Source organism: Peromyscus maniculatus, chromosome 20 (genome assembly GCF_049852395.1).
Source record: "Peromyscus maniculatus bairdii isolate BWxNUB_F1_BW_parent chromosome 20, HU_Pman_BW_mat_3.1, whole genome shotgun sequence".
In the NCBI taxonomy this organism is placed as follows: domain Eukaryota; kingdom Metazoa; phylum Chordata; class Mammalia; order Rodentia; family Cricetidae; genus Peromyscus; species Peromyscus maniculatus.
The window spans coordinates 48,740,107-48,763,759 of NC_134871.1; the positions used below are offsets into that span (position 1 = coordinate 48,740,107).

Sequence of the window (23,653 nt, forward strand, 5' to 3'; positions counted from 1 at the left end):
GCTTCCAAACGCCACCAACAGTCCAACAGACCCACAACTCACTTCCCTTTACGAGGTTTTTACTAGTGAGTGATCAGTACAAGTTCAAGTGAGAAGTCCAGAGCGAAACTCTTTCTGAGACAGAGAATTTGTTTGTTTGTTTTTCCAAGACAGGGTTTCTCTATGTAGCCCTGGCTGTCCTGGAACTCCCTACGTAGACCAGGCTGGCCCCAAACTTAGAGATCCACCTGCCTCTGCCTCCTGAGTGTTGGGATTAAAGGCGTGCGCCACCACCGCCTGGTGACACAGAGGATTTTTAAGAGCTCAAATTAACATGAATGCATGTGACATGGCTTCTGGCAGGTTGGCCTCGTGTCTTGGCATGGCTGAGTACCTCGAGGATGTTTCTGGGTTTCGCTCTGTGAGAATTTGCCCATTCTTCTCTGTGTGCATGCAGGTGTACTAAAAATGCACAGTGGCTGTAGACCAAGACCTAAAGCCTATAACAAGACCTGCACCTTCCATGGGAGGTGCAAATTTCTAAGATTTCTTTTTTTTCCCTTTCTTTTGGTTTTTTCGAGACAGGGTTTCTCTGCGTAGCTTTGCGCCTTTCCTGGAACTTACTTGGTAGCCCAGGCTGGCCTCAAACTCACGAGATCCGCCTGGCTCTGCCTCCCGAGTGCTGGGATTAAAGGCATGCGCCACCACCGCCCGGCAAGATTTCTTACTTATTTGTGTTTATGTCTGCCTATGGGTATGGGTGCCATAACATGGGTGTGAAGTAAGAGAACACTGAGGGAGTCAGTTCTCTCTACCACATCCCGGGGAATCAAACGCAGGCCCTCAGGCTTGGCAGCAAGCATCTTTACCTCCGAGCCATCTTGTCGGCCCCAAGGCTAATAAGTTAATACAGTTACTTATATATGTGTGCACAGGCTTACATGTAAGTGTGGGTTTTAGTGATTTTTGTTTGTATTTTGAGACAGGGTTTCTCTGTGTAATAAGCCCTGACTGTCCTAGAACTCACTCTGTAGACCAGGCTGGCCTTGAACTCACAGAGATCTGCCTGGCCTCTACCTCCCCAGTGCTTGGTAGAACCTCAGATGGTGGTCCTGAGTTCTGTAATAAAGCAGGCTGAGGAACAAATCAGTAAGCAGCACTCCTCCATGGTCTCTGCACTAGCTCCTGCCTCTAGGTTCCTGCCTGGGTTAAGTTCCTGTCCTGACTTCCTGCAGTAGACTGACTCGGGATATGTAAGCCAAATAAACCCTTTCCTCCCCAGCTTTTTTTTTTTTTTAAATCATCATAGCAATAGTAACCCTCACTAAGGTAGGGATGGACCTACCAAAGAGGGGGCGTGGCCTGTTTTACCTTTAGACAAGGCTTTCTTTCCTCTCTTTTCTCTGTGGATCGCCAAGGGCTGCAGGACCCGACACCTGCTCTGGCTCCCTGCCCCACCCCACCCCGGCATTGCACAGCACCCCACTTAATCCCCATGACAACCTGGCAAAGGGAAAACAAGGTGGCTGAAGCCCCAGGAATTAGTCAGGTCCGGCACTGGGACAGAGCCTGACAGCTGAGCAGGCAGCAGCCTGAGACTTAGCAGGTGACTCAGTAGGTAGGGTGGTTTAAATCAGAAATGGCTTCCCGCCACCACACCTGCCTTCCCCACCACCCGACTCCCTCTCTGGAACCTTATGCCCAAATCGGTTCTTTCCTCCAGAAGTTGCTCTTGGTCACGTTTTTTTGTTTGATTTTGTTTTTCGAGACAGGGCTTCTCTGGGTAGCCCTGACTGTCCTGGAACTTGTTCTGTAGACCCGGCTGGCCTTGAACTCAGAGATCCCCCTGCCTCTATCTCCTGAGGGCTGGGACTGAAGGTGCACACCATTGCTGCCTCCTGGATTGGTCACATGTGCTATCATAGTAACAGAGATGTAATTAACACATCGGGTTTGGAGCTGAGCCTGGAATCTACATGTCAATGAGGCACTCTCAAGGTTCCACAATGGGTAGTCAGCGCCCCTTGGTCCCTAAAACGGGTCCAGCCGCAGGAGGTGGAAGGCAGGGCTGGACCCACTGACAAGATGGCTGAGAGCAGCGGCCAGCGGCCAGCGGAGGGAGAGACACCTGAGGGGAAGGGGAGGGGTGGGACTCACCATCTGGTCGGCCAGCAGCAGCACCGTCTTGAGGCTGAACTTGCGGGAACAGAAGTTGAAAAGGTCCTCGAGGCTGGGCCCCAGCAGCTCCATGACCATCACATTGTAGTCGCCCTCAGCCCCGCACCACTTGATGGACGGGATCCCCACTGGGCCGGAGGAAGAGAGGCCAGGTCAGGGTCACTCCCAGCCACGTCCTCTGCACTGTCTCTCCCCTGCCCTGCAACAGGACTGCCAGCCTCCGCCCGTCCCCCATCTTCTGCATCCTCCCTCTGCTCCCTCCCTCTCCCTCCTCTCCTTCTGCACCTCCCCCCCCAGCCCCACCCCTGCCTCACCTCCTCCCTGCATCATCTTGTAGAACTTGCTCTCAATGTGGAGCTGTGGGTGCTTCGTCTTCACACATTCCAGCTTGATGGCTACTTCCTCACCAGAGGCGATGTTGGCACCTGCCAGTGTCAGAGGAGGCAAAGGACCAGGGTGAGTCTCAAGTGACCATGTGGTCCCTACCCATTCAGCATTTGCGGCTGCTGTGACTCAGGCTTGAGGCTGTCTGGGCATGAGCAGCACCCGGTGAGGCTGGAAGGAAGCCAGGTCACCGAGGAACCAGGGAATGTGTGGGAAGGGGACCCCTGTGCAGCATATGGGAAGTATATGGATGGGAAGGATTTGGCACACCCTAGGCTGCTTAGAGGCCACAGGTCAGGTGCATCCAGACAGACTGACACCTGTGGGGCGTCAGGGGATGGACAATGACACACACAAAGGCTTGCAAATCACCAGGGAACAGAACTTGACTCTAGAGATGGGCAGGCCAGCGGGTGTGTTTGGTCTGAAGGGCCACAGAGAGCCCAGTGGGGATTGTTGGGGCCAGGGATGTCCCCCACAACAACTCCTAGAAGAAGGTAGTTCAATAAAGAAGTGGGCCTAAACAACCAACCCCTCACTCTCCATCAGAGGCGGTCACCACACTGGACCCCAGCACCTTCTCTGATCAGATTCTCAACCCCATTATATAGATAAGAAGAAAACAGGCTCAGCCAAGGCCACATGGCTGGATGGAGAAACGGAGAGTGAGCCCAGTCCTCCTGGCTTCTGGGTCTAGGCACGAGTCCTCCTGTCTGTATCACTGCCCACCCCCCCCTTGCAGCAAGATGTTCCATCTAGGGAATTACACACTCCAAGGCCTAGCTCTCAGCCACAAGCTGTGACTCAAGAAGTCACAAGACAACCTGGGCACGGTGGCTCACACCTGGAATCCTAACACGGAGGATGCCAAAGCAAGAGAACTTCCTGGTTTACACACACGGGTTTCAGGCCAGCCTGGGCTATTAATAATTTCTAGCCTGGGCTACAGAGTGGAAGGGAGGGAAGGAGAGGAGGGATCAAAAGTGGATCCCTGTAAACGCTGAGAGAACTGTAGTTACCAGGGGCTGCGTGGAGGAGAAGACGGGGTGGGGAAGGGAGGGGGTTCCCGGCAAACTGGAGACCGGAAGCAGATCTGCGGCTGCGGCACGCTGGGAGAGGCAGCCGCTGCTCTTGGGAATGATGCCAATGTGGGACTTAGCCGGGGCAACAGTGCAGTGAGGGTCACCTAACTGCACGCTTGCCGGTTTTGATCTCACGATGTACCCCAGGCTGGTCCCAAACCTGTGATCCTCCTACTTCAGATGGAGATAACTGACTTCCACACATATGCCACGGTACACATGTGCCCACACACACGCACACAAAACAAATTTTCTCAAAAAGACAGAGGGTGCTGGGCGGCAGCAGCGGCGGCGGCGGCGGCGGCGGCGGCGGCGGCGGCGGCGCACGCCTTTAATCCCAGCACTTGGGAGGCAGAGGCAGGCAGATCTCTGTGAGTTCGAGGCCAGCCTGTTCTACAGAGCGAGATTCAGGAAAGGTGCAAAGCTGCACAGGGAAAGTCTGGAGAGAGAGAGAGAGAGAGAGAGAGAGAGAGAGAGAGAGAGAGAGAGAGAGAGAGAGAGAGAGAGAGAGAGAGAGAGAGAGGGAGGGAGGAAGCTAGGGGGTGGTATGCTCAAAGAGATGGCAAGATGGTTCAGAGGTAAAGGTGATTGCTGCCAAGCCTGATGATCTGAGGTCAATCCCCAGAACCTACACAGAAGGAAAGAGCTACTTCAAAGAGCGGTCCTCTGACCTCCATGCACACAAGCTTACACATACACAAATAGAGATAACGAGGGAAAATGTCAAAGATTCCCCTCTCCTTCGAGAACATTCAGCATCCTTTCACACTGACCAAAGCACCAGGAATAAGGCTGCAATAAAAACACACAGTTCTTATCTCAGGCAAACAGCTGATGGGCAGGAAAGAGCCGAGGGGAAACGGGATGGGGGATGCGAACGGACAGTGCCCACGGGGAGAGTGTGACCTCTGGACAGCCAGGACAGCCACAGTCCCACGATGCTCACGCTTCTCATGGGCCACCGGGCTCTCCTCCCTACACAGCTGGAAGGCGCCTTTCCACGGCCCAGCTGTGACCGGCACCTCTACTTTAGGAGGGTGGCTGACAGTCCTTCAATAATTTTCTTAAAGATTTTAATTTCTGCCTGGTGTGGTGGGGTACACCTTCGACCCAGTACTCTCTGAGGCAGAGGCAGGAAGATCTCTGTGAGTTGAGGCCAGTCTGGTCTACATCATAAGTTCCAAGCCAGTCAAAGCTACATAGGGGAGACCTTGTCTCAAAAAACAAAAAGTTGTTTTAAATTATACCTATCTGTGTTTGGAGGGGAGCAGCATATGGACTTGCAGAGGCCGGAGCATCCCATTAGATTTCCCTAAAGCTGGAATCGCATGCGGTTATGAGCCACCTACCGTGGGTGCTGGGAACCGAGAGCCAAACTCAGGTACTCTGCAAAAACAGTATAAACTCTTACTTTTTCTTTCATTTCCGTCTTTATTTATTTATTTATTCATTTGCTTTTCTTTTTTTTTTTTCTCAGACAAGGTTTCTCTATGTAGCCCTGGCTGTCCTGGAACCAGACTGGCCTCCAAAACAGAGATCCGCCTGTCTCTGCCTCTTGAGTGCTGGGATTAGAGGCATCCCCGTTACTTTTTCTTTTTAAAGGCAGGGCCTTAACTATGTAGCCTGGCTGGCCTGGAACTCAGAGATTCACCTACCTCTGCCTCCCCGGTGCCCGTCCCGTGAGTACAAACCTCCAGAGCCATCTCTCCAGTCCCATGAGCCAGCATCCTTGTATGCTGTACAAAGAGCCTGGCCAAGGCTGTCCACTGTCGAGTGCTTGCAATACCCCAAAGCTTGGAAACCACCCACGTGTCCGTCTCTCAGGACTGGCTAAATAAAGAACAGCTGATCCCTAACAGAACACAATGGTGAGAGGAGGAAGCTCACTCCACGGACAGTGCAAGGTCTCCAAGACACGGGAAGCGAGAAAGCAAAGCACAGACCACGTACTCTGTCTGCGCTCTTTCAGACAGGGAAGCGGCTGTGCTGGGTTGCAGTCACATGAAGAAACAAGACTGGCTGATGGGGTGGGGGGTGGGGACACTTCATGGACACCTTATTATGTCACTTCTTACTTGTGTGCTTCTGTTGAAATGTAATGTGTAAACTGTGAGACACACAGTCACGGGCATTGTGAAACTATTTAGATGTTCACAGGCGTGTACACTCCATTCATTGCACAGTCAATCTGAGAAAATGTCCAACAGAGCCTCAAATGCCCATGCTCTTTAGTAATTGTGACCCCAACTTCCTTCCCAGAGCCCCTAGTGACCACTTAACTACTTTTTGCTTATAGATTTGCCTATTCTGGGCATTTCAATGAAGTGAAAGTACCCATTATGTGGTCTTCTGTTTCCTTTCCCTTAACACATTATTCCAATTTTTTGCATGCATACTTTTATTTCTGAGCTACATAAAAGAAAAACAGATTAGATGACTAAATCCTGGGAGCAGCTGGAGACTGGTTTGCAAACTACTTTAAAAAATTTGAAGTTGTTATTATTATAATTATATCATTACTATTATTATTATTTGTGTGTGTGTGTTGCATGCACTCATGTTTACGTCTATGTGGAAGCCAAAGGTTGGTGTTGGGAGTTTTCCTCAATCACTCTCCACCTTATTTTTTAAGACAGTGGCTGAAGAGATGGCTCAGCACTTAAGAGCACTGGCTGCTCTTCCAGAAGTCCCTGGTTTTGGTTCCCAGCACCCATATGGCAGCTCACAATCATCAGTAACTCCCGCTGCAGGGCATCTGATGCCCCCTCTGGCCTCCACAAGCATTACAACCGAGTGCATAGGCACACAAAATAAAAATAAGTAACTCTTTTGAGAAGTGTCTCTCACTGAACTTGGAGCTTGTCAATCAGTTAGAATGGCTGATCAGCAAGTCCCAGGGACCCCCTCTCTCTGCCTCTGCATCCCCAGTGCTGGGATTAAAGTCATGTGCCACCACCACCTGGCTTTTTTTTTTTAATGTGTGTAAATAGGGGACACTGTCGCTCAGGTTCTCATGCTTTTGAGGACCTCAAACGCTTCATTTTCTCCCCAGCTCCCCGTAAAGTACTTTTTACACATCAGCAGTCATCATTCCAGAGCCTGGAGTTTTTCATGTGACCATAAGGTTATGGCACAAAAAGGGACCTGAGGTGACCTGGAGTCCTGTGGTGTACCTTGTCTTGCCATGGGCATCAAAAGCAGTAGAACGGAGCGGCTGTGAGGGAGTGTGGTGGGGGTACACTCGCAATCCCAGCACTTGGGAGGCTGCGGCTGGAGGATGGGGAGTTAGAAGCCAGTCTGGTCTTCATACCAAGAGCCTGGCTGCTATGGAGCCACGCTGCTGGACCCTAGGTCCTGAGCCCGTCACCGGCTGACCAGGGGACCTCGTTATCACCTGGCGCATGTGCACGCACTATGTATACGGCTATGTGGAAGCCAGGGGTTGGTGTGGGGGGGTTTTCCTCGATCACTCTCCACCCCATTTTCTACGACAGAGGGCCTGGAGAGATGGCTCGGATCGCCTACTTCGGAGCCCAGGTGCCCCTCCCGCAAACTGCTAGCCAAACTCAGCTTGCCGGGCCGTTTAGGACACAGAGGAGCTCAGCAGAGCTCCATGGTGATGAGGACTGATGAGGAGCAAGGCAGCCCTGCCAGAGGTGGGATGAAGTGGGGTGGCAGAGGGCAACACCAGCCCCACGGGAACCAAGGAAGAGGGAGAACAGTGTTCTGGCGGGGGTGGGGGGGGCATTTCCCTAGAGAAAAGGCCGTTGAGCTCCTGGGACAGGGACAGGGCTTTGCCAGACACACCAGGGTCACAGAATATGCCAAGGCTCGGCAGGAAGGGTGCAGCTGAGGGGCGGTGGGACCAGGGACAGCTGAAGAGTGACAGAGGTAGACAAAGGTGAGGACTGGGACCTGAGGGGCTAAGGTCCTGGCCACCCAGCTGAGGGTCCCAACGGGTGACAGAGACCGGTAAAGACACGCAGTGACAGAGTTCCCAATCTCACCTCGGCTGACATGGGGTTAGAAGACTCTTTATGCACCGTCGGGGGTTTGTATATCCTTGACCTCCACCCACTGGATGCCACCTTTACCACACACCCCCACCCCCTCCACCCCAACCCACCCCGCCGCTCCGTGTCGTAATAACCACAATGTCTTCAGAATTTACCAAATGCCCTCCAAGAGACGAAAGTCACCTCTCACTAAGAATCACCAGTGTATAAACCAGGGATGGAGGGGACTTGAGGAGGGAAGGGAGGCCTGGCAGGTCACAGCAGGGTGGCCATGCCCTGGCAGAGGGCAGAGATGATCCCTACACGCACTGGTGACTCAGCAGGGGCTCTTCATCCCTTTGAACTCTGACACCGCCCTGCAGGGCTATGGTGTCTCTGTCGGACACAGGGGAAACTCAGCAAAGGTTGAATGACCACCTGCCATACAACTTCCCAGGCCATGGGCCTGGGACCTGAGCTGTTAGGCAAAGCCTTCTGACCTCCCCCTCTCAACACACACACACGCACACGCACACGCACACGCACACGCACGCACACACGCACACGTGTGCGCGCGCACACACACACACACACACACACACACACACACACACGCACGCACGCACGCACACGCGCACGCACGCACACACGCACACCATGGCTCCCTCCCCCATAGCCAGGCCTTTGGCAGTCTGATTCCCATCGGGAGGCGGCTGGTCTTTTCTCTGACTTCCCTTAATCCTGCCAACCACTGAGCTACGGTTCAGAGAGGCTAAGTGACTGGCCTAGGCCAGACAGAACTGGCTGGAGCAGAGCCAGGACTTCACATTTCTCCCAGGGCGGCCGCTTCTTCGGCCACTCCAGTTCCCAAGCACACGGGTTCATCACTGTGGTTGCCGATAGCATGGAGCCGGCCGGGCCGGCCTGAGGCTCTGCTCACCTTCTGTGGGAGTGCTGTAAGAAGAGGTCAGAGCAACCACAGAGGCGAGATGGCTGGCATGGGTGCCTCACTGAGGGGCTACATATGGGAAGGCTTGGAAGCCAGAAGAAACGACCTGCTTCCTGGCCCACAGTTCCACACAGCACCGACCAAAATGGAGGAACTGATGGTCCCCCAAACAATCTTGGACATAGGGAAGGTGTGAGCCTGGTTGGCTCCAGATGGACTAGAACCTAGAAAGAGACCACGGGGAGTGGTGAGCAGCCCCTTCAGCTCACTATGGCCACCTCCACAGACACAGAGACGGCGGAGGGACGCGCAGAGCCCGTCCAGGCCAGAACCGACAGCAGCATCAACTTGAACTCCCATGTCAAAAGGCTAGATGCTGGACATGGTGGTGCACATGTTCAATCCCCCAACAGGGAGGCAGAGGCAGTCGGATCTCTGAATTCAAGGCCAGCCAGCCAGGACCTCACAGTGAGACCTTGTCTCAAACAACAAGACCATCCCTATAACCACCTGCTCCACCCCCCTTGCAGAGTTGAGGCACAGAGGTCCTCCCCACCTTCCCAAAGATCTAGAGAGCCCCCAGAATGCACAGCTAACCTTAGACCCTAAAGGGAGGGTGTTAATATTCTGACTTGCCCCTGGGGGCTGCCCTGCGTCCTGACGTAAGAGCCGGATTTAAGGAAAAACCCCTCCCTCCTCTCTCTTCCGCTCTCTCTCCATTCCCGTGAGGCGTGCACCCTCGACACCCCTCCCCTTCTTCCTCTCTGTCCTCCCCTCTCCCTGTCCTTCTCCTCATCTCTCTATTATAATAAACTCATTTCCACGCGGATGCAGCGCCTGGGTTGTGAATGACGTGCCGCTGCCCGCCACCACATCTGCCCAACGTGTTTTCCCTCACCCGTGGCATACCTTGGCCAGCTGGGGTCCCCCCTGCACTCAGTATCACAACAGAGGGGACTATGGATGGTCATGAAGGAGGGCCTCGGGCCTCACGATCACTCCACAATGCTCTCGTCCCAAGACTTCCTCGAGGTCAATCCTGGAAAGCTAGCTGTGGAAGCCGCGCCTGGCCCCACCTGTAGAGGCCATCTGGAGTCAGGCCCTGGCCCAACACCACGATGAGAATGTGGCCAGCACTCTGAACAAAGGGTGCCAGCAAAGCCCGTCAAAGAGGTCCCTCAGCCACCACTGTTCCCACACAGGCAAGACAGGGGTCTAGGATGGTACTGGCGTGAGGTGCTCACCACGAACACCCCAACATAGGTGCGCCCCGTCACAGCTGGACAGAGGGAGAACTCCCCTCCCCTTAGGCCCCCGGAGGACTGAGATCCTTAGAAGGCGTCGGCTCCCCAACAGAGCCGAAGTTGGGTGCAACGTAAAGGTGCCAGCACAGGCAAGGGGTTCACACAACACGGCCCGACTACTTATCTCACAACTCCATCCCAGATGGGGAAGTCGAGGCTGGCAGGGAACCAGCGTTTACAGTAGGCAAAAGGGAAGACCAGGGTCAATTCATTCCAGAGCAGACACAGGCAGGGGCAAATCTGTTCCTGGCAGTTAGTGTAACAGAGGCGACACCACAGATAAACAGGAAGTTCTGCACCCAGGGAGGTAGACCACAGGAAGCAGGGACACTGGCCTTTCTGAGTGACCTCGGGCTGCACCTCTCCATCCACAAGCTTCCATGTCCCTTCTGCAGAAGAGGGGTCAGGAGAGTGTATTGTCTCACAGCTGGTCCCTGACTGTGCATCAAGAGCAGCACACACGCACGGACACACACGCACACAAGCACGCACGCACCCATGCACGCACACACCCACGCCAGGCTCAGAGAAAGGGACAGTTCTGGTCACACAGTAAATGAGGATCACTAAAAACAGGAACCAGGCCCGCCCAGTTCCCAGTCCCAATCTCCTGGCCTCCCACAGCAAGGCTTTTACAGGCTACAGTCCCATTTCCTTGCTCTCCGAGTCTCTCAAGCCTTCACTGGATATCCACTGTGGATAGGCCACATACTGGGCACTGGGGTGGGGGTGTGGGAGCAGATGCAAGCTCTCACCAGCTTCTCCTAAAAGGCATGAGAGGACCCAGAAACATCTTATTCTTTGAGCAGAGTTATCTCACTACTTTGCTATGGCTTGGCCATGATCTCCTGGGTTCCAGCAATCTTCCTGCCTCGGCCTCCAGAGGAGCGGGGGTCTACAGGCACACACCACCTCCAGAGAGAAACACCAATCTGTTTACAGGACATAGTGAGCTAGCTACCGGATGCTAGGTAGGAAACTGTACTTCATGGTTGGCTCACTGGTGTTCGCCAACAGCACCTGATGATCTGGGGACAGAGACGGGGGACGTTGAGGTCCCGGGGCGGCTGCACAAGATGAGGTGTAGGATCCAGGTTTGTCTGTGCGCCGCTCTTCTACCCTTGCACGCAGTGGAGCTGTGGGGTCAAGGCCACCCCAGCTGGGTTTCTGGAGCAATCGCCAGCGGTCACCTTAGCCACAATGCATCTTCTGCCACCAGAGGTTCTGGGGCTAACTTGAGGGTGACAGTGTTCAGAAAGGGGCCTGCAGGTGGGAGCCCAGGAAGGCCTGTGCCGGCCCCGCCCATCGCTTCTGAGGCTTACTGAACAGAAGAATGCATACTCAAGGGCCAGGGACTCTGAGCACTGGGGAAGAGGAACCCTAGAATGAACTAATTAATGACTACAGTATCCTGCCTTGCCCATTCTCATGGCCCAGGACAGAAGTGATTTTCATTCTCTAAGGAGGAAAACGAGGCAACTGGGTCCTACTCTTGAGGGCACAGGAGCAGTGCCAAGGGTGACCTAAGGAGGCTTGCCAATCACTCTAGCAACTCCAAGACTCCCAACTCCACCTACGCAGTTACCAAGCAAACTCCCCTCCAGGCCAACAAGATGCAAAATGGCACAGGACAGGGCTAGGAAAGCCAACGGACAGACGGAAGGGGATGGAGGGTTCACTTTCCTCCTCACTAGAGGCTGAGATGCCAGCAATCTCCTTAGAAAGACATCAGTGCAAACGCAGATTTCCAACAGGAAACACATCCAGAAGATAGAGATAGAGAGCACCCAGAGGGATGAGACCTTCCTTGTGTCATCCCAAAGCAGCCCAGGCTGCATTCCAGACAGCCACATCTAAGCAGGAGGGGCCTGTACTTCCTGGGGAGCCTCCCCAGGGGTCCACGATACCAGTATCATCCTGCCAAGACCCAAGGGGTGGGGATGTCTACCCAGCCAGGGCTTTCCCACGCCCCAGTGGAGACCCAGGTCAGCTGCAGCTGGAAATCTGCTAATTATCGCCTCTGCTGTGGCTGCCTACAGAGCCCTGCCGGCCCAGCTGTGAGAGGCATCCCCAGACCACCTGAGCCTCCTTCTGGAGCTAGGCTTGCGAGCCATGCCACGTGACCAGAGCAGAGTTCTGCCCTCAGATCATAAAATCCCAGGTTCTCCCCTCCTCCTTTTCCTCCTCCCCATCCCCAGAGCTGTCCCAGGGGCCACAGCCCGAGGCGCGGTTACTTACCCAAGTAGATGTCACCGAAGGACCCACTGCCGATCTTCCGGCCCAGGCGGTATTTATTTCCTACACGCAGCTCCATGCTTCACCCTAGTTGTGGAAGCAGAAACAGGTCAGAGAAGGGACCTCGAGCACCCGAGAGCCTGGACCCTTCCTTCCCCCGCCAGAGGCTGGCATTCTCCCTCCCACTGTCTGGGAAGTGATCTATCTGGCTTCACTTTGCTCAAGGGCAGCCAGGTATCAGGTAGTCCTCATGCCCACACACCTGGGCACGGCTGAGGCAGGTCTAGAACAAGCTTCACTCAGTCCAGAAAAGGTGGAATCAGAGCCAAGGCCCAGGAGGAGAAAGCCAAGCGGACCATCCAACGTGAGCCTCCTCAGGGGGGAGGCTGGTGACCATGGGCTAACGCCCTAAAGGAACATCAAGGACAAAGAGGGAACAGAGAAGAGCTAGGGGACCCAAGTCCTGCTTCCGGGGCTCAGCAGCGTCTCTCCACCAACCCTAACAGGCTAAAGGCCAAAGGTCTCCAGCGTGCTTCATCTGCATGCACACTCTAGAGGCACCTGAATACCCCAGGGAGGTCCTGAACCCCAGAAATCTGTCAGAAGTAGGAAGAACAGGGTCCATGGAGCAGATCATCCTGAAAACTACCAGAGCCACCACCAAGATCCAACCTCCAGGGGTGGGAAGAAGAAAAAGGGACTATGAGACGCCTGTGGGCACAGGGTACCACCTCTATCATGCCCCTGGGATGCTAACACAGGGCTGGGCTGGCCTGTTCGGGTAGGCCCCACATGAGAAGGTCTGATCCCCACTCAGGAAGGGGAGGCAAGGTCCCTCATAATGCCTCTAATGCCTCCCAGGCTCTATCTACCCAGGATGTAGAGGACCATTTCTAGGCCTCTCTGCACATGTCTCTTTGGGTGGGTTCTCAGGCAAAGCTTCCTTGAAGTCACTGGTCCCCACAAGGGTGATCTAAGTAGCATCCCTCCTTCCTGAGATAACTGGATGCCCCAAACCCTGGATAACAAGGATTGGGTCACCATGGCAGGATCCCTCTGTACTAGCCTGGTAGAGGTCTGGGTACAGTTCCAGGCCAGCAAAAAAAGAAGACTCCAAGACTGGAGGGCAGTTTGGGCTGCCGGAAGATGGGGAGGCAGGGAAATGGGGAGAAAACGGGTCTCTGAGACCTCCGCTTGTTTACAGATGAGCTAATGTGAGCAAACAGGAGGGGACTCCTTTTGCAGATGGGACCCAAGCCTGGGGTGACCTTGCTGCCTGCCACCCAGCAGCAGCAAGTCGAAAGCAGAATTTCACCGAGGATCAAAAGGGGTCAGGTTTGCCCACCTGGTCCCAGGCCTCCTATCCAGAACTTAATTTCACTCTAGGCTTGAGAAGTAAAACCGGGAGATGGTAGGTAGCTGTGCCGGCTTGCTCGGGGAGGGGCCTGCCCCTTCCCTGTGCCAAGCCTACCCCTAGCTGCCAGGCCTGGAAGGAAGCCGGGAGAGATTCACTAGCTCTCCCCTTGAGCAGCCTAAGAGCCAAGAGGTCCAAGCCAGGAGAGCCACCTCAGCCTAGTACTAGCTCCCAGAGAGCCACCAGTCCTTTCACAAGGAAGTGGCTGCCACTGGACGCCAGCCAAAAACTCTGGGCTCTTCATCTAGGGCCTCTGCCCACATGGCTGGCCTGGACTCAGCTGAGTTGCCCTGGTTGCCAACAGCAGTACTTACTGCACATCTGTGGAAAACCCACCAGCCTGGCACCACAGGTCCACACATGGTCCAGCTTCCTAAGTGCACACCCCGCCCCCCGAAGACGGGAGCAGAGGCTCACCCTCGTGATCCCTAAGGGAAAGGGGGGCCCTGGGTGTGTACTCACAAACATCCCCCCCACACACACACTCCCCGCCGGGTTTCCACCAACGCCAACTCAGAGACCACACATGGCAGCTGGGGAAGCCACAGGTTAGGAAAGGAACATAAATATACTGCATCCTATATTACATAAATACCCACGCCAGGTTATATAAATACCAGTGCCCTCTGTCTGGGTGTCTTACATAAATACACTGCACATGACCCCCCCCCCCAAGCCCCTCTCTGCTCACGGCTGTATGCACAGAAAGGCGGCTACAAACCACCCACCATGCAGGACCCCACCAACGCCAGGGTCTCCCCACCCTGGAGACCCAGAGCCCTAGAGAGAGTCTAGCCTATCCCAGCCCTCCTCCACTTAAAAGCCCCCCACCCGGAAAGAAAAAAACCGGCTTCTTTGAGGGCTTCTTTAGGGAATCAGAGTAGCTTTCCAATTCTTCACTCCCTCTCCCCTACGGGAGGGACGGGGGGGGGGGGGGGGCCCGCGGGGGGAGCCGGTAAACAAAGTTTAAAAAAAAAAAGGTGGTCATGAGGAGTCAAGACTTCTCAGCTGGTTAGAAAAAAATTACAAAGTACAACCAGCCGGGCACACAGGTAGTCCCCCCACCCACCCCCTCACACACACACCACCCACCTTCCCCCAGGGCCAAGACCCTGGTTAATGAAACAGTAAAATAAAAGCTGAAGGAATACCCTCAACCTAGGGAAGGCTGGCTTCCCAAACACAAGTATTCATCGGAACTGTACCCCTTTCTCTCTCTCTCTCCAGAACCCCTTCCCAGGGGGAGGTTATGCCAAGGAAATATGTGGGAAAACTCTAGGCAAAGTAGGGGGAGGGGGCTGGCCTAAGTCGCAGCCCTGGCTCAGGCGCCCAGGCACCCCGCTTCGGAGGCTTGCAGCACAAGGCTGTCTCACACGCCGCAATGAGAATCCAGGCGATAAATAATCCCCTCCCTTCTTCTCGCCACAAAGGAAAACAAAGCCGGTGGCCTGGGTGACCACGCACCCCATCACTTAGGACCCCCCGGGCGCCCCCACCCTACACGCAAACGGCCTCGCTGACCCGGAGCCTAGGGCGCAGAGGAGGGGCCGCGGCCGGCCCGGAACCCACGCGCCCCCGGGACCCCGGCCAGGCCCCTGCCGCAGGTCCCCCACCGCCCCAGCCCGGGGCCGCCTCGGTGCAGCCGGCGGCCTGCAAAGCGCCCGTCCCCTCCGCGTCCCCGGCCGCGCCTTTGTCCTCACGGGCGGCGCCCCCAGCCCAGCGCGGACGCGCGTGTCCGCCCCGCGCTCGCGCAAAAAGAAAACACAAAGAGGCGGAGGGAGCCCCGCTTCCCCGGCCCCCGATGCTCACCGCGCCGGGGCGGCCCGCCGGGGCGGATGCCAGAGGATTCGCGGGGCCGCGGGCGCGCCAGCCTCTCCCCGGCCCGCTGCGCTGCGCTCGGCCCGGCCGGGCTCAGGCTCCGCGCTTCACCGCCGCCGCCGCCGCCGCCGCCTCCCGCCGCCCGCCCCCGCCGCCGGCTCGCGCGCTCCCGGCCCGCGCGCGCGTCCCCGCGGCTCCCATTGAGCCCCGGGCCCGCCCGCTGATGTCATCCCCCGCCCGCCGCCGCCGCCCCGGAGGATTTAAAGGGCCCGCAGCCCCCGGGAGCGCCGAGCTGACGCTGCCACCCTGGATGAGGAGGGCACACAAAACTCGGATTTCCTATACTCCGGCCTTCTTGCCCTATCTCCAGCCAAAGCTACGGGCTCCCGGGAGGACTGGCCAACACGCCTGGCGCTGCAAAAAGAGATTTGGGGCTCGATCGCCTGCCTGAAGGTTGTGGAGAACACGGGCCAGGCGCTTTGGGGATAGGGGTGGAGGGGCATGGACAACGGAGGTAGCCAAAGAAAACTTGGACAGACCCTTTTCTCCCTGCCGCTCCGCTCCAATGTGGCAGGCCCTCAGATCCCAAAGTATCTCACCCATTGAGTCCCCTGCCCCCACCAAGAGCTCACACGTGAGTCAGGGGGCCCAGAGGTGCCCATTCAGCCATGTCATCCCCAAGACAAGGCCTGGGTTTCCTTAACAGCAAAGGAAGAGGAAGAAGGACTATCCCCTGCTCAGGTCACGGGAGAGTTAATGAAGGCTTCCCACCAGCTTCCAGCACAGCCATGAAAGGTCCCAGCACAAGGCTATTAAAATGATGATATTTACACTGGGTCATGCAAAGCCCCAAATTGATGACACACCTACATTCTCTCACACACAGCTGTGACTGTGGACCTCTGATCACCTCATCCCATCCCGGAAGCACGTCTCTGAAAGAGTCGCTTCATAATAACTGCATCTTTTCCCCAAGGCTGAGGGACTTAATCAGATGCTCCCCCAAATTGTTGGGAGCCCTACAGACCAGGTCCTTTCACAGGACGCAGAACTTGTGGCCCGAAGAGGGCAAGAGGTGTGCCCAGGCCCACACAGCCCAGCAAGATGGCCCTGTTCTTCTTCTGGTGGTCCTGGGGAATGCTGACCAGAGGGCAGAAGAGTGAGGAGGAGCTGCTTCCAGAAGGCATCTGTGATGGTAAACTGGGCACTGGCTCTCTGGACCACCTTTGCCCAGGCAGAGACCATCAGCCAGATGGTGGGTTGAGCTTGAGCCTACATGGTGCTCCTTGGCTTGGTTTTTGTCAATCAATTCCCAATTGGCAGATTTTTGTATTACAGGCCCACATTCCTGACTTCTCTTGAAGCCTTGGCCACTCTGGGCACAACTCCTCAGCAGAGGCAGCTGGTCCCGGCAGCAGCCAGCCCCTGTGGTCAGAGCCCAGGCAGGTGGAGCCCTGGCAAGACTGAACAGAACACAGCAGGTACCAATGTCCTCCTGTCTCCACCACCCCCAAACCCTTCCAACCTGGGCCCAGCTTCTTCCAAATGTGGGCCTGCTCTTCTTCAGCGCCAGGAGAGGCAGCTAGCTCCTTTAAGCCTCCCCAGTGAAGACAACAGGCATTCATTCCAGGGCTTCCAGAAAGGGAACTGGAGGCTCCTTAGCGCTCACTCAGCAGCACAGGTTGGCCTCTCTGGAGACTGGAACCCATCCAGCTCTTCCTAAAGCCACTCTCCCCCCAACCCCCTCTCTCCTGGACATCGCATGCCCTTTGGAACAAGACTTGTGTCTGCGGTTCACTGTCCCAGCTTCCTCTCTTCATCCCGTCACCTGCCCTCTCCATTCCAGGCAGGACTTGTAGCCTCTCCCTGGTCCCCCCTCCACTATGGAACCTCTGGTAGGTGTCCGGGGGGAGCTGGTCTTAGAGCCCCTAGCTCCAACACACACATCAGACCTGCTGTGGGGTACAGGGTCGCTGGGCCCCCTAGATTCTTTCCCAGATCTGCCCCCCCCTTGGAAGGATGCTCCCCACACAGTTGCCTGTGGCCTGATCCTCTTCCTTCCTACACCCCCATAAGTCCAAGCTGTGAGTCCTCCACACAGATCTGCAGCTGAGCTCTAAGGGGAGACAGCCGTGACGCAAAACCCAGCCGAGGAGAGGAAGGAAGGCGGGAGACTGCTCCCAAACAGAAATCCTGCCTAATGCCAGCAGCAGCAAGGGCCCGCCTCAGTCTTCTCTGCTTTACCTCTCTCTCAAAGGTACCCCCTCTTCAATTTCCACCTTTCAAGCCCAAAGGTATATCCTGATGGCATCCCCTAGCCACCCTCCATTCACCCACAAGCTCGCCAGGGGCCACACCAGCTTTTCACAGTTCTGTGTTGTTGTCAGGGGTGACGGCTCTCTCTGCTCCTCTCCACACTGGACATTGCACTGTTTCTTAATTTCACACGCCTCAGCACCACTGGGCACCCCTGAGCACTGCGCTCGGGGCTTAGGCACAGCCCCGGGCATGCAGCACAGTGCAGATGAGACCAGGACCTCGCAGAGAGGCTGGACTCTTGACTGCGGACATTCTGGCTTACCAAGTGTTCGGGACGGTCCTAAAAATGACCTTCCCCTGCATGGCCTGCCTGCAGCATTCTTGATTTTGGTTCCTCCGTTAGGAGTCACTGTCCTGGCCCTGGCCACTCAACTGCCTGGCACACTTTCCTGAAAGCCATACACTTACCCAAGCACTTCCCTGGGGCTCCTTGCTCAGTCCTTTCAAGAAAGGGCTTCCCTGTCTCCTGATTTAAAATTTTATTGCTGGCTTGGCAAGGTGGCTTACTGAGTCAAGTACTTGCCCCACAGAAAGCCTGAGGACTCCAAGTTTGAGCCTCAGAACCCATGTTAAGATAGGAAAGAACGGCCGGGCGGTGGTGGCGCACGCCTTTAATCCCAGCACTTGGGAGGCAGAGCCAGGCGGATCTCTGTGAGTTCGAGGCCAGCCTGGGCTACCAAGTGAGCTCCAGGAAAGGCGCAAAGCTACACAGAGAAACCCTGTCTCGAAAAACCAAAAAAAAAAAAAAAAAAAAAAAAAAAAAAAAAAAAAAAAAGATAGGAAAGAACGGATTATGTAGGGTTGTCCTCTGACCTCCACACGGACTCTGTGGCATGTATGTACCCCCATGCACATATCATCGAACCAAATTTAAAATCAATTGTATAAAATTCCATCCTGAGCCGGGCAGTGGTGGCGCACACCTTTAATCCCAGCACTTGGGAGGCAGAGGCAGGTGGATCTCTGAGTTCAAGGCCAGCCTGGTCTACAGAGTGAGTTCCAGGACAGCCAGGGCTGTTACATAGAGAAACCCTGCCTTGAAAAACAAAATATAAAAAACAAAAAAACAAAAAGACTGTGTGACTCCTTATCAATAATAAAAAAAAAAATTTAAAAGAAAAAAATTCCATCCTGGACCCCGGACCCGGTGGGGTTAGCGTCTCTCCAGCACGCCACTATCCACTGCCACTCGGCACCCAGTAACATGGGTGCTGCCCCTGTGCTGTTCACCTCCGTCTCCCACGTAGAGGACTAAGGTACATGAAAGCCGGGAGTCGGTGCTATTTCGGGTCCTGCTATGTCGTGAATATCTGTAATGGTGTCTGGCACCTGGGAGGCATTTAACAGATAGCTGGTGAGGGAGTGGACTGTGAAGAGGCCTCTGCCCTCCCCCTTCCAACCAAACACGAAGTGCTGTCCCCCAGCTTCAGACCCTAGCAACAGGCCACACTGCCAGCCTCGATTCATGAGACGCTCACATCCACCCTGGGAGGAGGCGGTGGCCTGCCAGGGCTTCTTCAGCCAGGCTTGTGAAGGAATAAGCCCTTGGCATCCTCCTTCTGGCTCAGGCTCCATACTGTCCAGTAAGGAGGCCACTCCGGAGATGCGGAGATGGGACAGACACCTGCAGCCGAGCCTGGCAACCTGCATCTGGTTCCTGGGACCCATTCGATGGCAGGAGGTGTCCTCTGTCCTCTACACACACGCCATAGCCCACACACAATCAATAAATGTAAATTTAAAACATGGAAGTGACTGGAGAGACTGCTCGGCAGTTGAGGGCCACCAGAGCTATTTCTTCAGCCCTCACACACAGAAAAAATTTAAATTAAAAATAAACATTTTCAGGAAAGGCGCAAAGCTACACAGAGAAACCCTGTCTCGAAAAACCAAAAAAAAAAAAAAAAAAAAAAAAAAAAAAAAAAAAAAAAAAAAAAATAAACATTTTAAGCCGGGCGGTGGTGGCGAACGCCTATGATTCCAGTACTCAGGAGGCAGAGGCAGGCGGATCTCTGTGAGTTCCAGGACAGCCAGGAATACACAAAGAAACCTTGTTTCAAAAAGCTAAATAACACTGAATAAACAAACAAACAAATAGATACTTTACAACTCCAGCCTCCCGGTTAGAGAACTGCAGGGTCCCAAGGGCCCCGTTCCTTACTCCCCTGCACTGCCTGCCACCCCTACAGACCGATGATGTCTAAGGAGGACAGGAACCTGGCTGGGGAGCTGGAAGCAAGAGTCCCTGTAGTTCTAAGAGGCTGGTTTCAGGGAATGGGCATAGTAAAGCATGCTCTCCTAGCGTTTCAGAAGCAGAGTCAGGAGTGAGTTTGAAGCCAGCCTGATCTACACAGCAAGCTCCAGACCAGCCAGGACTACATGGTGGAGACCCTGTCTCAAACAACAACAGAACCAAGAGACTGGAGAGATGGACCAGTAGTTAAGGGCTCATACTGCGTGTGTGGGAAGCCCACGTCAAACACAATCACCTTAACCCAGCCAGGGGATCCAGTGCCTCTTCTGGCCTCCATGAACACCTACACTTATGTGCACACTACCCCGCCCCCAACATAATTAAAAATAAGTATTAAAAAAAAAAAAAAACAACAACAACAACCAGAAAAGAAGCTGTCTTCAAAGGCTGAAATTCCTTAAAGCCTCCTCATCTCTTTTGTAAAGTGTGGATGACATGGATTAGAAGTCCACAAAAGAGCCAGGCAGTGGTGGCGCACGCCTTTAATCCCAGCACTCAGAGGCGGAGCTAGGTGGGTCTCTGTGAGTTCGAGGCCAGCCTGGTCTACAGAGTGAGATCCAGGACAAGCACTAAAACTACAGAGAAATCCTGTCTCGAAAAACCAAAACAAAAATAAATAGATAGATAGATAGATAAAATCCACAAAAGTGGCCTAATGGTGCAGGTGGATCTCTATAAGTTCAAGTCTAGCCTGGTCTACAAAGCTAGTTCCAGGACAGCCAGGGCTACACAGAGAAACCCTGTCTCAAACAAACAAACACCAACCACACAAATAAATAATAAATCCTCAAAAACAACTTTGCCCAGAAGAAGGCCTGAGTAGTAGTTACTTTTTCTGTTCTTAGGAGAGCAGACTTAAATCAGGGTCTCTTAACTGGGTTTCCTTTTAGTGCTGTAAGCTACATCCTGGTCACTTCCTGCCTCCTCCTCCTCCTCCTCCATCCTCTGAAGGACCACCAGCAGCCCCTTCAGGGGTGGACCAGGTTGGAAGGCTGCAGGCCTAGTTGGAAGCACTTAAAGTGTTACCCATCTTGCTCTGAGCATCTGAGGCACCAGCAGGCAGCCCCTGGGTGTCTCCCCAGCCCCCTGAAGTGTATAGCTCACCTGTGTCCTGAAGAGTTCGCCCAGGGGCTTGCCAGCCTGTGAATGCTGCCCCACTGCTGAACGGGACACCAGCTCCCTGTCCCCAGATGTTCCCCGAGGCTCTGGCTGCCTCTCAGTTCTTCCTTTTAACACTCAGGCTGCTGGGTAATCCCACAAGCTACCCAGGTCAGGCTCCACCTTCAGAGCCTGGAGCCAGAGCTGCAAGAGGCCTGCCTAGGTTTGAATCCCATGTAGTCTTCGGACATCAATGGAATCTTCGAGAATTCAAGTCTCTCTCTGGAGGCTGAATGAGATGACCTGCCTGCACAGGTCCTCAGTCTCCCTGCCCTGTGCCCTGGGGTGGAGCTGATGGGAACCATCTCTGTGTTCCAGATTCCAGGGTTCTGTGTTAGCAAATTCTCTGAGGATACATGAGCCTGGGCTCAGTGGGAAAGGGCTCTCTCCCCCCTCGCCATCCCCCACTTCAAACTGGGCTATCCTCTCTCCTAGTACATCCTCACTGTACTCTGAATCCTGCCGCCAACCTCTGCCTTTTACCCGGACAGCTGTTGAGAACCTTCCCTCAGTTATCAATAAATACAACTACAGATGAAATCCACTCTCTGGGCTGCGGCGATCTGGCTCCTAAGCGCCTCCAGCCCCACCTCACACCTCACATACTGGTCTCTTTCATTTCATCGGACTGCAAAGCCTTTGCCTAGACCGACCTGCCCCAGTCTCTTTAATGGCTACCTGTACATAGCTCAAGTCACCTCCACGGTCCTTCACCACTCACCAACGGACTCTGGTACTGTGGAGTTGAACCTAGGGCCTTGCAAAGCTATGGCCTCAGCCTTAGCCTTTTTTTTTTTTTTTTTTCTTTTTTTTTCCTGACTTTTTGACTTTTTGTTTTAAGGCAGAGTCTCAAAAAGCTTGCCCAGGCTGGCCTTGAATTTGCAATCCTCTTTGCCTCTTGAGTACCTGGAAATCCAGGTCTGCACCAATAAGTATGACTGTTGTTGTTTGTTTGTTTGTTTTGGTTTTTGTTTGAGGTTTGTTATTGTTGTTCGTTTTTTTGAGACAAGGCTTCTCTGTGTGGCTTTGGAGCCTTTCCTGGAACTCACTCTGTAGACCAGGCCTGCCTCTGCCTCCTGAGTGCTGGGATTAAAAGTGGTGCCACCACCATCTGGCGACATTTTTAAGGTTTACTTATTTTATGTGTATGAGTGTTTTGCCTGCATGTATGTATTTATCTATAGATGGTTTTAAACCACCATGTAGGTGCTGGGAACTGAACCCGGGTCCTCTGCAAAAACAGTAAATGCTCTTAACTGTGGAGCTATCTCTCTGGCCTCCAACCCCATGGTCATAAGTGGGCTTTTCTCTGTCCTTTAGAAGACAGCCTGTGGCTGGCAGTGGTGGTGGCGCACGCCTTTAATCCCAGTACTTGGGAAGCACAGCCAGGCGGATCTCTGTGAGTTCGAGGCCAGCCTGGTCTACAAAGTGAGTTCCAGGACAGCCAGAGTTGTTATACAAAGAAACCCTGTGTCTCAAAAAAACAAAACAAAACAAAAAGAAGAAGAAGAAACTCTAAAATCTCCCACGGACCCCAAAGACTCTTTACTCCACCCCATCTCCTTACATTTTGCCTGTCACCTCCCTGCCCCTCTGGGCTCCTCTACCAGCCGCTCAGCACAATGCCCCTTGTTTGTAAGGCTGTCAACAGTCTCCAAAAAGATGCTTCTTCTATGCTGGGAAGTCAGGAGTCCCTCCCCAGGAGTGCACAACCACTTATTATCTGGGGCTGGAGCGAAGCTGATGTCCCCTCTTCCTCAGCTCCACGTGACTCGGGTCCTGGCCGGGTCACATGCCTGTCCACAAACACTTCCTGATGCCAGCTCCTTTGAGGGGCCTGAGAGACTTCACCCAGACTTCAGATCAACAACAGGGCTTGTGATACATAAGAAAGATGGGCAGCCAGTCTAGAAAGAACATTACAGACAGGAGTTGTCCTCTTGCTCTGTCCCCAAGGCATTCCATGACGCCACTGCACCACCAGGCTAGTGCCACCACTGAGACACACACACACACACACACACACACACACACACACACACACAAACACATACACGCAAACACAAACACACACATACATACACGCACGCAGGCACGCACGCACACCAGTGCCTAGATTGGTCTCAAAGTCCTAGACTCAAGGACCCACTCCTCGGCTCCTGAGTGTCTAGACAGCAGGTATACCATCATATCCAGCCACATTTTTTTTTTTCCGTTTTTTCCCCTCAAGACAGGGTATTTCTCTATAACAGCCCTGGCTGTACTTGAACTCTCTTTGTGGACCAGGCTGGCTTCGAACTCACAGAGATTCACCTGCCTCTGCCTCCAGAGTGCTAGGATTAAAGGTGTGCACCACCACTGCCCGGCACTTTTGTTCTTAAGCTTAAGTGAAACACTGCCCAATGTTCCCACAGTCAGACTGCCCCCTAAAATCCTACCTACAGAGAATCTGGGGGGTTGACCGTGTGGCAGAGGGAGCTGGTGGGGCAGGAGGAAGGTAGGATTTGAATGGTAGGGGAGGCAGGAGTCAGGGAAATGATCCCAGCAAGCACTCTACTTCAGCCATTTCCCTCTGGGGAAGCCA

General features: G+C 54.3%; 1 protein-coding gene across 8 annotated transcripts in view; it reads right to left on the reverse strand.

Annotated features, from left to right (window-relative positions):
- The window catches only part of Csnk1e (casein kinase 1 epsilon), a 38,963-nt gene that overhangs the window by 9,100 nt on the left and 6,210 nt on the right, over nt 1-23,653 (reverse strand). For 3 of the 8 annotated variants that reach the window (XM_076556334.1, XM_076556331.1, XM_076556336.1), the window contains exons 1-4: nt 15,330-15,468; nt 12,110-12,193; nt 2,472-2,582; nt 2,137-2,285 (exon numbers count right to left, since the gene is read on the reverse strand). In XM_076556334.1, coding sequence (XP_076412449.1) covers nt 2,137-2,285; nt 2,472-2,582; nt 12,110-12,185 — 336 coding nt within the window. In that variant the 5' untranslated portion in view covers nt 12,186-12,193; nt 15,330-15,468. Of the gene's footprint in view, nt 1-2,136; nt 2,286-2,471; nt 2,583-12,109; nt 12,194-12,368; nt 13,994-15,329; nt 15,469-23,653 lie in introns of those variants that run through there. The other 5 variants (XM_042264516.2, XM_076556332.1, XM_076556337.1 and 2 more) reach the window with 3 other exon arrangements.